The 15366-nt window shown below is 36.9% G+C and overlaps 1 protein-coding gene across 1 annotated transcript in view; it reads left to right on the forward strand.

Moving 5' to 3' along the window:
- The window catches only part of LOC140153725 (eukaryotic translation initiation factor 5-like), a 34531-nt gene that overhangs the window by 13721 nt on the left and 5444 nt on the right, over positions 1-15366 (forward strand). Inside the window, 7 exon segments of the mRNA XM_072176554.1 lie at positions 5817-5931; positions 5934-6070; positions 7026-7247; positions 7902-8057; positions 8233-8394; positions 12312-12476; positions 13968-14090. Coding sequence (XP_072032655.1) covers positions 5817-5931; positions 5934-6070; positions 7026-7247; positions 7902-8057; positions 8233-8394; positions 12312-12476; positions 13968-14090 — 1080 coding nt within the window.

The raw sequence follows: 15366 nt of genomic DNA on the forward strand, positions 1-15366 counted from the left end.
TGTCCCTAAAATTAAATATGAGACATACGCATACAGCACAGGGTCAAGCTGCAAACAAAGCACTCCAGTCCAAATATAATTTCCTATTTTCCATATCAAACTTGGGTCTATTTTTAAATCGGTACCGGTACATAATCCTTTGAAGGAAATAGCATAATTTAACTGCTCAGTGCCAGAAGTGGGTAAGTGCAGTAGCTGCCCTGTGAATATTTGTCAATTTACACAATATAGCGTACTCCTCTATACCCATGGCAGCTACACATGGCAACTATTGCACTTACCAACTTTTGGCACTGAGCAGTATAATGGTAGTCTTTGTTTGTTACAGACTTTGTACCGGTACCTATATTGTTCACAGGGAGAGAAATTACTGGGTACCATGCCACACACTGTCTGAAACCAAAGTGGTAACATAACGCTGCTCGATGTCCGCTCTCTGACTCTACCATTTCTAGCTAAAGTACTTATACTTCCTGCCATACAAACATTCCTAACAGTATAAACATTAAGTACCTGGTAACATTTTTTTGAAAGAATCCTTGATTCCCGCAATCTACCTCCCATTCCCACTGCACAGTGATTGTAAAAAATACTGCCCTCTATTTAGTCATCCAAGATGGCCATATTGGCAAACGAAAGATCCACCCAACCCAATGGCTGTTTTTGCTGTTAAAATGCCTTCTCAAATCAGTATAATTGTACAATAATTATTGAAGTAAATTGTACCATAAAGCGCCATTTTGGGGGTTCAGTTCCTTATAAAATGAAGCATAAAATAGTCACATCGGGAATCAAACTTGGTACATCTTTTTTTTTTTCTCTCTGTGGCTGTCAATGTTTGCGCAAATATATTTGGATTCGCTCGGTTGGTGTTTTACGAGAATCTTTGCGCGAATCGATTTGGGGATTCGCATTAGACTTCTGAGTCTGTAGTGTGGACTAAAATGAAGTTAAGGGTAATTAAATCAACTGTTTAGTTTTCATCCTAAGTACCAGCTCCACATTGAATGGTAGGACACTTCTTGAATTGTCAGTGCTTGTAGCATCTTACATGAAGTGTTTATCCAATGTCTACATGTGCGTCATAACGTTAGCAATGTATAACATGCTCCCTGGATGGAGGAAACACAAATAGATCTTTTAATCATATAAATAAGAGCTCTTATAATCAACAGTCTTGGTCAATAAAATTGGCTCAAGAGGAATATGTTTTGAGGGTTGGGATGTAAAGACAATACAGTTAAATTTAGCCATGAAGAGTTGATTGGCTTCCTGGATAAGTAATGATTAACGCTAGACATGCTTGTTTTAAACTTAAGATACGTGTCTGATGAGGAAAAGTAGGATTTAGCCTTTAGGGGGAATCTTTTTGACTACATTGTACATGCCTTTGTTTACTCGAGATACAAATTTAGAAATCTTAATTTTCCCCCAGCTGATTGGAATTTCTCAACCAAAAATTGAAATTTCATTTTGTGAGCCGTATTATAATCAAATGTCATATTGTAAGCTGTATTGTAATTGAACTTGCATGGTAAAGGGTGTGGCATGACATTTATTTGTTGCAATGCAACTGCTGATAAAAATGACATGTTGAGAAGTTATTAAAAGCACTATCAGTGACTTATTGAAGAAAAATCATCAGAAATCAAGATTTTTATATTTTGGTAACATTGCACTGCAAGTGGTAAACTGATGAGCTTGGCATGATAAAACATCACATTTTGGTAATTGTTTGGGGCGTTTGTGCTTACGGTCACCGTTAAATACAATTGTTACATAGAGACATGCTTTAATTAAGGGGAGCAGCGTGGCCCCCAGGTTAAATTCCCAGTAGGACAAAAAAAATCTCCGCTCTCCCCGTGGTTCATCTGGTAATGGCGGGGCAGATGATCCATGATAAAAAACCTCGTTACAGTTGGTTCCGATCAGGGTAACACAGGATGTCGGCTACACTTGCCTGTCCTGTAAAAACACCCGGACCAGTTATCTACAGCGACCCCTTCACCAGGTCCCTTGTGGCTGGCCGAAATTTTGTCAGCATTATCTCCTAACATTAAAAAAAGAAGATTTTCCTACCAATTTTAATTTTTTTTAACACTTAAGATCACTGATGGAGCCTTTACATCAAAACAAGCCCCCATTTATTTGCGCATTTTATAATGCCTTAGCAGTACAGCAATCTAATCTGTGCAAAATAAGCCCACGCATCCGATCATGTGTCCCTACTGAAATAATAATAGACTTGTGAGTGAATCCTGAGTGAGTTAAACGACCTGGTGTTGTTTGTTGTCGATCTTCACCAAGATGCGTGTTGTCAACCTCACAGTAAATCACAACAAAATATGTCTTGCTATTTTGTGAAATTCTTGTATTTTAAAAGAGGAAATATTCTTGAAAGCGTATTATTTTATCAGAGCTTTTTCATGAATAACAAAATAATTCTTCTGTTCAAGTAAAAAAAAAAAATCAAAAATATTTGATCAAATTTTGCAGCCTGAGCAAGTCATATGATGGAGGTACCCACAGTTAACTTTAAATGCTATAGTTTGATCGTTAATCTGGACATTTTCATGCAATGTTTTAGTCAAAATGGAGCAGTGTCACAGAACTCTAGATTACAACTCTATGATGATTGATGAGATGCTTTTGCTATCATTCAACTTGCATTTTTTACCGGTCTCATCAAGGGCTTCCGGCTGAAGCAGCCAGCTGTGTAGGGAGTGTTTTACACACCCAAATTTGTAAATACACACTCAGTTTTTGCCCACATGGCCTATACTTTGTACACAAATCTTAAATTTAACACACCCAGTTTTTTAATTTACACACCCAACCCTTCAAATCCTGCCTAAGACCCTGGTCCGTCTCATGCTAAAAGTACATCAAAAGGGCCACGTAAGGTGCATGTTAGTCCGAGGTGCTCTGACGATAACACCCGATTGCCAGGCAATCTACATTTATAGTAGTAGACCAGTGGGACAACGGAACCGCTACGTGAACGAGCTAGGTGCACGTTAGAATTAAGCTTGGAAATAGTAGATACAATTTCCATGAATTAAGTTAACAGTGGGTATGGGAGGAGTGCACAATGAAACAACCTTAGGTTTGTGTCATAATTCTTTGCAAATGATAAAGAAATTTGTGGAAAATCAAGTAGGAATTGAAGGCAACATTCATGGCATGAAAATAAATGGAATGATTCAGTTAGCAATTGATGTACAATGTATTTAGTGTTTGTGTGTGCAAATTCTGATCAGTGATTCAGTTGGCAAGAGAAGTGTTTATGGGTTTGTGTGTTTATGTACAGAATTTTATCCTGAGGGAATGATGCAATTTTTTGATTCCTTGTTAGGTTGACATTTACACAGTCACAAAGCTATAGGTAGAGGCAGGCAAGGTATCAGGCAGGCAGGCAGGCAGAATTCAGAGCAAACAAGTGAATCTTGTTTGTCGCTTGAGCTATATCAAGGCATAACCTTTGCAAGCTGCCTACTGCCTATTGATTTCTTGTTGGCTAGCTGCAATATTTATTTGCCTTATTGAAATCTGAAATTTTTATTAGTTAGGACCTGTTTAATAAATGACTACCTCTTTTACCAGTCGGTGAGTTTGTGAAAATTCTAGTCAATCATTTTTGCGTTGATGCTTTTTTTTTTTTTTGGTAAATAAACTGAGAATCGGAATCCACACAAATATGTTACTCCATTGCACTGAAGCAGACTGGGAAAATAAATAAGATGAAACAAAAGCCATAAAAAGCAGTTTTAAGTGTAGAGTGGATTATTTCATTGTAGATGTAAATATTGAAAATCTTTTTTTGTTACAATATAAAATTATAATGTAAAGAAATGGGAAACAACCAAGTCACGTTATGTATTTTGTCAAATTTTAAGTAGGTTTGTCAGCACCTACATTGTATATGCTATAATTATGTTGAAGAGACCATATGGAAACTATTACAGCTAAAAATAGTGGTGCTATAATAGTATGTATAATTTTATGTACATGTATTACCGGTACATTGCCATTTGATTATGCATGGTGAAGCCACTAAGGCATCGTTTCATACGATAGTATTCAGAATTTTCTGTTTTACTTTTACATGATAACTTGAAAAATCACGACCTCGGGTATCTATTCTAAGGTTATGTGTACTCCACATTGTAATGTGTACCTAATTATAGCGCTTGATAAAACAAGATTTGTATGTCATGCTACAATAGGCTTGGGCATCGTTAGTCTTTCGTATATTGCGGCCAAAACATATCGCGATATTGCCATCTGACGATATTTTTATCAGAAGGTCACTGTAATACGGATGCAAAATGGCCCAGCAACTGCGGCAAGCAGTGAAGCAACAAGTATACAAATAAACAAATAAATTCACTGTTTGTCCAGGGGGTCAAACCCCCACCCTTTATATTTTCCCCCACGCTTTTTAGACAGACACCCTTTTTATCAAAAATTGAACCCCACCCTTTTGCATTGTTTGCGACCAAAGCTTACAGCATTACTTTATCAAATTCGGAAGACTGAACATCGACGCTACCACAGTTTCATATGTACAGTCACTTTCGGGTTCATTTTACCACTACCTGCACCATCAATCCATTTCAGAATCCGGATAGAATTGATGCAGAATTATAAATCCTAACAAAATTTATCTAACAAAAACGCATGATTTTTTTATTCATATATAAACATTTGCGACATTATTGGCACAACTGAATCACTGCAATCATCTTTCGAAAAATACGACTTTCACCATTAGATTGTTTATCGTGAAACACATGGACAAATGGTAAAGGGCTGACATCCTGAATCAAATGCGATACGCCAATCTCTACACAGCCGCCGTGGTTCTGCTCCCTCCACTTCTAGTGTGGAGCAGGCAGATCAAAGCGGCTGTGTAGAGACTGGCTAATCATGCCATTCATAAAATTTGTAGATCATCGATTCTATTATGGGGGACGTTCACAAGTTGGAAACGTCAGCAAATTAATTTCCGAAATTTTTATTCGAAATTTACAAACAAAATATGAAAATTTGAAGAAATCATCGACTTACTTTATTATAATATTTTTTTTCAATTGGTATTACCCACACGCTTTATATATTGCTCATCACACACTTTTTAGAAACCCACCCTTTATATTGCAAAATTTTAACCCCCAGCCTTTTTACCGATTTTCAGAACTCCAAACCCCCACGCTGTAGAAAGCGTACAGGACAAGCAATGATAAAGTTCAAAACATACTTTTTAAATTCAATCCACTGCCATCGTTCAAAACAGCTTCCTTATATCCAAAACGTTACTGAAAGCAGTACGAATCCATTTGCGTATTGTACACTTACCATATTTGTAAGTGCAATCGGCATTGCTTCCGAGATTCTTACATATCGTCATCACGATAAGGATTTAATGTCGCGATTATATCACGGGGCGATATCGCCCAACGCTACGCTATAATAATATTTTACACTGTGCTGGAAAAATCATAATCACATAATGATTATACCCATTTCATAGCAAATAACAGAAACAGTAAATTTGAGCAATATATAACATTATTTATTTGATGTTCTTATGATATTAGCATGTTTACATTGTAAAAAAAATTGCTATACAAGCTGAAATTTGTGTAGCAGGTTGTCCAACATGGGGAGCATTTTGCTCTGCTAGTGCTACATAAAAAAAATAACACAGCTATTCTGTGGATATTTTGTGGAAGTTCTGAACCTTTCATACAAGCACTTCCAAGAAGATAGCAGTACCTCCAGATTATTAATGTACTCTTATTTATATCTTACAGGTCGAAGGTAAAGGCAATGGAATCAAGACTGTCATTGCAAATATGCCCGAGGTTGGCAAAGCACTGGGCAGACCACCAACATACCCTTGCAAATTCTTTGGCTGTGAGCTGGGTGCGAGACCCAGTTCGATTTCAAGAATGAACGCTTCATAGTCAACGGCTCTCACGATCCTAACAAGCTTCAGGATCTGCTGGATATATTCATTCGCAAGTTTGTACTCTGCCCAGAATGTGACAACCCAGAGACACACTTGGTAAGTTTCATGCTCAAATGCCCCCCCCCCCCGGTCAGAACTGTAGTCTTCCCCCTATGCCCCTTGTTCCCCCCCTCCCAGTAAAAACCCAAAATTATGAAAATTTCCATTTTTTGCTGCAATATTGCTCAAAATATGTTGATTTTACCCCCCTGAAATTCACTTTTTCCCCCTATTTCCCCACCACTGTTCATGATATTTAATATGTTTAATATCATCCTTTGGTGTGTGTAATATATGACATGTTACAATAAAATATACCTTTTTTTGTTGCCATTTTTGTTCTGAGATAATAATGATTGAAATCAGAAAATACATTTCCTTGTTCCTGTTTTTACAAACTCAAATTAAATCAGGATTGAGCTTAATATATTATTGATCGGTGAAATCATGTTACTGTTGCAATATTTAATTCTGAATGGACACTGGTGTACATGCAATCATGCATGGCATCTTGTCAACTTGTGTGCACCGAAGCACTGATCGTAGCGGCCGGCTACTTAGTTGCAACATTGCGTAGCATAATTGGTTTATTTCTTTGAGCGGTGCGAAGTTAACAAAGTCATATGCTTATGGTACAAAATGTATTTTAAATGCACTTGTTGCAGTGCAGTTATGCACCTAAACCATGGGATGTAAACATGTGCAAACTAAGTAAAAAGTATGATTTGCAAGTAACAGCTTGCTATGGTAGGGAAAAAATAGAAAACTTTTTTTTTAATTCAATGGAGTTGATAACAAGCTGTTTTATTTGTGTTAACAATAATGTGCAGTATATCAACATAGTTTCAACCCACACTTGGCATTTTAGTGTTACAGGTGACTCAAATCTCATACTTGTACATTCAATACAACTCTTAAATTATAGTATCAATATGTTCAATTTGTCAGTGTTGCCAAGTGGTTAAAACCCATTATTATACACAATGTACATATGTTCCATTTGCAATCTCAGAAAGTGAAGAAGAACCAAATCGGGCAACACTGCGCAGCTTGCGGCTACCAGGGGATGCTAGACATGCGCCATAAACTGACTACGTTCATCCTTAAGAACCCACCGGAGGTCGACCCTGCCCAGGCTGGTGCTAGCAAGACTGATCGCAAGCTGAAACGATCTCAGCAGAAACATAACCAGAATGGCGATGGGGATCACGAAGGAGATGATGATGACCTGCCTGTAAGTCTAGAAGAACTCGTACCTAGTGAGGGGAGTCTTAATACTCTGTGTGCCAGCCGTAGACTTCAACATAAAAAGTCCCAAGCTGTGACATATGTTCTCAATAACTCACAAGTTATCTCAAGAATCACTGAACCAGTACTAGGCTTGTTTGTACTCATTTTAATGCATTTTTCATGCTGATTCCAAATATAATCCTATATTTTAAATTTTAAAGAAATTCTGAAATTTGTCATCTGCAGTCGACTCCCTTGTGGAGAGAGTTAAACATGGTCTCTTAATTTGCATTATGTTTTTGTGTGTGGGGGGGGGGGTGCATAAGAAAGGGGAATTGAAATGTGTCCTCACTTCCCATATACCTACTGAGAGAACAGGACAGAATGATACTTAGTAGTCCCATATGATTGGTCCCTTGAAGAATATTTCACTTGTTTTTGATCAAGATGAATGCCAACTTAGATGGGAACTAAGATGTGAAAGATTGAGGAATCATGCATAGAACAAGCAGTTTATGTAGATTGGGTTATCTCAGTCCACCTAGGTAAAACCATGGACTTGGAAGCAAAACTGTGGAATCAAAACTGTAGAATCAATTGTGTGTTCAAAATCAAATTCAACATTTGGTCACTTGTGTGTACTCTTGTTTCTATTCAGGATGATGATGAACTGGAGTGGTCTGTAGATACCAGCGAGAATGCTGTAAAGGAGCGTATGCAAAGCCTTACACACGGTGCCAAGGGACTCACCCTTAATGATGACCTGGAGAAAACGCAGCAAGAACGTCTTGATATCTTTTATCAATTTGTGAAGGTAAAGAGAAACGTAAAACAAAATTGTGAATATTGTACAAAATCATGAATTCATGCAGCTCTCTGGCATTCAAATAAATTCAATAGCAGAGCAACTTAATTGGGCATCATCCTAAATTGTATTTAACCAAATGTTCTGAAATGCTGTTGTTTGCTTGTTTTTCAAATATGTACAGAGCAAAAAGGATGACAAGAAACTAGCCGGCGCTGATAAGGACATCTTTGCTGAAGCAGAGCGTCTAGATGTCAAAGAAAAAGCCCCGCTCATCCTTGCTGAAATCATGCTGGATGGGGACATGCTCAAGCAGCTCAAACAATACAAGCTTCATTTCCTACTGGCGTAAGTATGTGATGTCATTTGAAGTTGTAGGAGTGATGGTAGTGGGATATAAAAGAAGAGAGGACAAGTGGAAGTGAAATGTGTGGGGAAGTGGGTGTGAACAAATAGGCATATTATATGTGGGTGATCCATAAATAAGAAAGTTTTGGGGTTATTGTAGGATATTTAAGCATGGGGGTGTGACACTTGGGATTTGCAAAAATTTTGCAAAAGTAGTTAACCAAAAACACAGGCGGTATATAAGGTATGGAACTGATGTATATATTATAGCACATTGAATTTTGGCTACCCCTGCAAAAGTAATCAATACAAGAAGGGTAGTGAAAGAAAGTAAAGAAACCGCACCAAATGCATTTTTAACAGCTCGTTTCATGGCTATATTTTGATCAAATGAAGTTAATTCAAATCATAATAGTATAATGTCACTTTGAGACAGGTTTCCTGTTTGTTCTGAGCTACAGTGCTGTTCAAGTGTTCCCAAGTATATCAAGTGTTGCACAATCACTGTCTATCTGAAGGCAAAAGTGCATGTAGACTTATATGTTTCCTTCATCGCTAGATTTCAATTTGGATGGCTTTCAATCTGTTCCAGTTTGAAACTCGGAGCTCGCAGACTGGTCCGTTCCATTTAAAATCCACACTACCCGTGTGGAATATTTAGAAAATATCTTCCACATGGGGAGTATGAATTTCAAATGGAATTAGCGCATTAACCAACTATTTTTGAATCTCATCCTCCCTCTGTGGAAGATTCAGGTTAAATCTTTCTCAGAGCGATGGTGTATGAAATTCAAATATAGTTGCCTAATGTGCTAATTCCATTTTATATTCATACTCCCCCTGTGGAAGACATTTTGAAAGTCTTCCACAAGGGCAGTGTGGATTTTAAATGGAAGAGCCCAATTACCATGCAAGTGGCCTCGTATTACAGCTGATATCCGTCTCGCACTGCACGTTTTGTCACTTGTGGACGAGTAGTTCAAAGTATTTTTTCCCCATCTTATCAACGGAAGAACCTCCATATACCTGTTTGAATCGAAGACGTGGGTAATAGTATACCGGTGCCCATTTGGTGAAGTGTGACAGCATCCAGTGGGGGAGTGCATTGCATTTGTGCTACTATGCACAACATGACTTGATTATGTGTGGAGCGAGTCTTGTGAATCTCAAATCGATACCATGTTGTATACATCTGCATACCAATTAGGGTGCAGTGGATTGCATCAGTGTATCTGACATTAATGTTGCAATATAAAATTTCTCTTTAAATGCCAAGGTTTCCATTTTAAGCCGAAATAATAAGGTTAAAATGAAAGAAAACCCCACTGGCTATCTTGATTAGTTGACTGTTGCTGTCGGGTTCCATGAAATTAAGTTTGGTAATTACGGTCCAATAATTGAAAATTGCTTTGTCTTCCTTCAAACGCAACAAATTTGCACTATTCCATTTAGGTATACGTTAGAACATGTGTTTAAACATTACAAATATGCCAACAAAATCTGGTTTGAAAATAACTGACAAAATATATTTTTTAAAGATTTCATATTTTGACTTTAAAAGTGTTGCCCACAAAAAAATGTCTGTGTGGTGAGGAAAATTAGCAAGTTGATATGGGCTGTAACTTGCAAGGAAAAGGATGTTTTGTATTTGAGTAGCAATCCCTTGATGGTGATTTTAAAGCGTCACCGGATGAAAGACGGGTAAGAAGTATGTAGATCAAGTTACACTAGAAGAATAATGTAATTTAGCTCTGCGAAAAAAGCCTAGCCAGAAATAAACAATGGTCGTGTCTAAACATGCTGGCACTGTCATACACTTCTCTCAGAAAAGAGTAGTTGTCAAATCTGACATTTGAATCGGTAACAGGTTGATGTACCAAACTTGATTTCATAAGGATTTAGCTTTCCTGAATGATATTATGTGTGGAGCGAGTCTTGTGAATCTCAAATCGATACCATGTTGTATACATCTGCATACCAATTAGGGTGCAGTGGATTGCATCAGTGTATCTGACATTAATGTTGCAATATAAAATTTCTCTTTAAATGCCAAGGTTTCCATTTTAAGCGAAATAATAAGGTTAAAATGAAAGAAAACCCCACTGGCTATCTTGATTAGTTGACTGTTGCTGTCGGGTTCCATGAAATTAAGTTTGGTAATTACGGTCCAATAATTGAAAATTGCTTTGTCTTCCTTCAAACGCAACAAATTTGCACTATTCCAATTAGGTATACGTTAGATCTGGTGTTTAAACATTACAAATATGCCAACAAAATCTGGTTTGAAAATAACTGACAAAATATACTTTTTTAAAGATTTCATATTTTGACTTTAAAAGTGTTGCCCACAAAAAAATGTCTGTGTGGTGAGGAAAATTAGCAAGTTGATATGGGCTGTAACTTGCAAGGAAAAGGATGTTTTGTATTTGAGTAGCAATCCCTTGATGGTGATTTTAAAGCGCCACCGGATGAAAGACGGGTAAGAAGTATGTAGATCAAGTTACACTAGAAGAATAATGTAATTTAGCTCTGTGAAAAAAGCCTAGCCAGAAATAAACAATGGTCGTGTCTAAACATGCTGGCACTGTCATACACTTCTCTCAGAAAAGAGTAGTTGTCAAATCTGACATTTGAATCGGTAACAGGTTGATGTACCAAACTTGATTTCATAAGGATTTAGCTTTCCTGAATGATAAGTAGCTAGGCGCAGAAAGACACAGACTTAGCCAGAGTTGAATGCACGGCTAAAAATAGACACGTGCGAGGAGCTGAGATTGCCAGACCCACCTATCTGGGTTAATACATGTGTGTGTTGTCATCAGTCGATCTCGTAGCAGTCTGCGTTTCATTTGTCTTGTAGTATCACAGATTATTGTGATGAAATTGAAGAAGGGAAATATCTGCTTCTGCAGTCTGACTCAAAATGTCAAAACGTTGATTGCCAAGTGGTTGTTATTATGAGAGTTTGAATGTTGCTGATAAACTGTTTGGTTGGATAATATTTTTTTTTTTCCCGAAAATAATATTTAAGTGTCATTGCCAAATGCAATATTAGATTTTAAAGCGTGAATGCTATGGTAAATTTATTACTTTCCAAGCATTCTCATTTTTGAAAAGCTTTTTACGCATGATGTCAAACAAATCCGTATGAAGCATGCGTTTGGGTACGTCATTCTTAAATTAAAATTTTGTGACTTATGTGTGCAAGCAGCGAGGGCCTTGGATTGGAAGTGAGTTTTTATTTTAAAACTTAAGCTTGTTCCTCAAAATATTTTGATGCGAGCTAGGCTAAATGAGTCTTGATGTCAAACAAAATCTCAAAATAAATATTTAGTTTTCAAATTTATTACATGAACCATTCGCAGAGCTTTATTTTGCTGAAAGCTCCATCATAATAGGCTTTCGGTTCTAGAGAGATGGTCATTTAAGTGTTGTTCAGAACAACAAAATACAAAGAAAGTTGAATGATGTTATTGACTATATCTGAAAATCAATATTCCCAACATCCGACTCATTTTGCTTGATGACATTACAAATGTGTATGCCGATCAGACTTATTAGTGCCACAAAAAATGTCAGTGTCAACATTTGAATTATCCTGACTAGTGGCATGTCAACATCTGAAACTGATCTCAACGACATGTAGTGTATTGGCTATTGTAAAGGTATTAAGGATTGGGCCAGACTTAAAAAAAAATAAAAAGGGTTCCTTGGTGTAAAAGGGTGCCACAACAAAGGTAGGGTCTGACCCTCTGCCCACCATAGATTATATTTGAATTTCTTACAGAAATACCAGCATTAAAGCATCATTTCTGAAAAAATTGTGGAGGTTGCTTATAAGGACAATAAGGTATGCGTATTTTATTGTGATAACTTTTGGTAATGTTTTGTTGTATTCTTTGTTTTCTTTATCAGTTGGTGCATGATTCCCCCAAGGCTCAGAAGTACCTGATGGGTGGTTTTGAGCAACTATGTGGCCTATACCCAGACAAGCTTATGCCTAAAGTACCAGCTCTTCTGAAGACAATGTATGACCATGACCTGCTTGATGAAGAAGTGATCCAAGCATGGGCTAAGAAGGTAAGCTCAGGAATAAAACTAAGGAAAAACTTTAAAAGCATTATTTTGTATGTATTCTCATTTCAATTACTTGAAATAGAGCTGGAAGTCAATGCAATGTCTTGCTTGCTACATTTTCAGCATTGTTGTGCAACTTGTGATTAAGCTTGGAAAATTGAGTCTTATTAAATAATAAATCTTATGACCCTGGAACTGGGTATTCCCCCGCTGAAGATCAAAGGTTTTCGCAACATTGCCGATTCCATTTAAAACAAAATGTGAGTTTTTCTGCTGGACTTTAAAAAATTTCATCTCAATTTGAACACTTGCCCAGATTAATGTAGGCACCCCCCCCCCACACACACATACCTTATTTGCTCAGGCAAGCAATATCTGTCATCTCCATTATTTGCAGCAACCCAGCTTCCTATTATTCAATAAAATGCAAAATGTTCAGGCAAGCAAATGTCCAAAGTAAGAACTTGGATTAGGGTGCATCATGCACCCCCTAATTTTCTTATTTGAGTTTTGCAACAAACCTGCTTCCTTATAATCAATAATTCAGGCAAGTAAATGTCAAAAGTAAGAACTTGAGATGTGTTATTGATCGCCTTCTAGAAATACAATCAAAGTAAATCAGCATTCCAGCATCAACAGATCAACTTATGATGTGCTGCCATAAGTATGTATTTTACACGAAGCAGCTATTTGGCACTGTTTCATGTATGATATTCTTGCATTCACACAGCAAAAACAAATTCTATAAAAGAATCAATAGGATAGGATAGTATCACTAATAATCTACAACAGTTCAATTACCAAGTTTCCATTCCTATATTCCCCATGCATTTTAAAATCAAGGGGCCAAAATCAAACAAAACAAGATTGATGCATTGAATATTTAACATGTTAAAAAGACTGACAGAAAACTACATATTGCATACTTTCTATTTGCCTGTCCCAGCTTTCAATGCATTCAGTCTTTTGTCTCTAATGTGAGTGACGCAAGCGAGGCCGTAGAAACTTTTTATAAGGAGAGAAAATAAAGTAAAACTAATAAAGATGGTGCTGTGAAGTCCTTGCATGAGTACTAACAATTTATTTTGGTGTGTTGTTGTTTTACACCTTATACCTCTTGAGAATATATTTTATTGTAGAACTGCCTCTGTTATTTAGGAAACGGTACAAAATATGTTGGTGTTCAGTGATGATTTGGTAGATATTACTGATCAGATTATCACATGATAAAATTAATTTTAAATCAATACTTTGAGGGAAGTTAAAAAGTGTGTTGAGGGTTAGTAGGTGGAACAGTATACAACATTTTTCTGTGCTGACTGACAATTTGCATGCCCAAGGCCAATTCCGTATTGTCATTTGTTTCTGTTGTGGCTAAACCTTGTCAATCGAAACAGGCAAAGTGTGTTTTGTTTTACTTAGTTGCATGTTTGATTATTCTATTCCTACATGTAGTCCACAATTAAACAATTGATCATTTATTTTGTGTTGCAGCCTTCTAAGAAATATGTGAGCAAGGAGGTTGGTCAGCAGATTCATGAGAAGGCTGCTCCATTTATCAAGTGGTTATCAGAAGCTGAGGAAGAGGAATCAAGTGAAGATGAGGGAGATGTAGAGGTAAGATGCTACAAATATTGTCTCGTTGTTAATTCATAAAGGCGCAGACAGAAGTAGATGAGTTTCTAGTCACCCCACCGTATTCTTTTCAAATCTAACATCCAAAATTTTTGAGTGCTAGAATTAAAAATATGGGAAGGCTTCCAGCTTTCCCCACAACCTTATTTTAGTTCAGACCCATGACTTCTTAGCTATTCAGTCAATTGATTGGACTATTCCATTCACTACCCCTGTATAAGGTTTGAGGGGGAGTATGAATTGCAAAGGGAACACATTGGGGAGCTCCATTTGAAAACTCACCCTCCCTCTGTGGAAGATTCAGGTCAAATCTTTCTATGATGGTGTATGAATGAATGTATGAATAGAGCTACCTAATATGTTCATTCACATTTGAAATGCATAACTCCCCCTGTGGAAGATATTTCCCAAATCTTCCACAGGGGAAGTGTGGATTTCTAATAGAATAGCCCATTGACAGTCAAAGTTTAATTGTTCCTCAGTTATCTTTCCGAAACTCATGTGTTACAAACTGTCGCTAAAAATTGATTTCTGTTTTTAATTTGTCTTCAACCCAGGATCAATCATTTTTTGCATGCCAGTCAAATTAGCAATGAAAAAAAAATTGTATACTTGCTGACGCATCAAATTGCCATTTATGGGCCTTAAAATGATCAGTCTAAGGTTTTTTAGATGGTTTCTAGCAAATCATCACTGGGATGATATCTCTTGACTAGACTGTCTGGTGTCCAGATTTCTGACTTCACAATATTGGCAGCTATGCACAAAACCAATATATATGTTTTAAAACAGGATGAACCTGGGGATTAACTTTGAAACATTAATCAAATTTCACATTAAGGATTGTTAAAATGATCCCAGCGAAAGTGTAAAAGAAATTAAATTGTCTAAAAGTGAAGGATAAGTCAATAAAATTGTCATTAGGTATTTTTGCAATCAAAATTTGACAAAAAACAAGGAAAACCGCAGTATGGACAAAGTTGAAGCCCCATTAAAATACATGTAGTTATTATTTCTCTACTTACAAATTTGTAAAATGTTAGAAAATTTTTTAATACTTGGCTTTTGGCTTAACCACTATCAGATTCAACCCATCGTGGGAAGGTTTTTCAAACAAATTCAGGCTACCAGGCAATCATGCATATCACGCAATGCATGACTGGCAGATGATTGACCGGCAGCCTGGATTTGTTGGGAAAACGTCACATGATGGGTTGAATCTGCTATAGCAGGCTATGTTAGCACATTTATAATAAGG

This window comes from Amphiura filiformis, chromosome 5 (assembly GCF_039555335.1).
Source record: "Amphiura filiformis chromosome 5, Afil_fr2py, whole genome shotgun sequence".
In the NCBI taxonomy this organism is placed as follows: Eukaryota; Metazoa; Echinodermata; class Ophiuroidea; order Amphilepidida; family Amphiuridae; genus Amphiura; species Amphiura filiformis.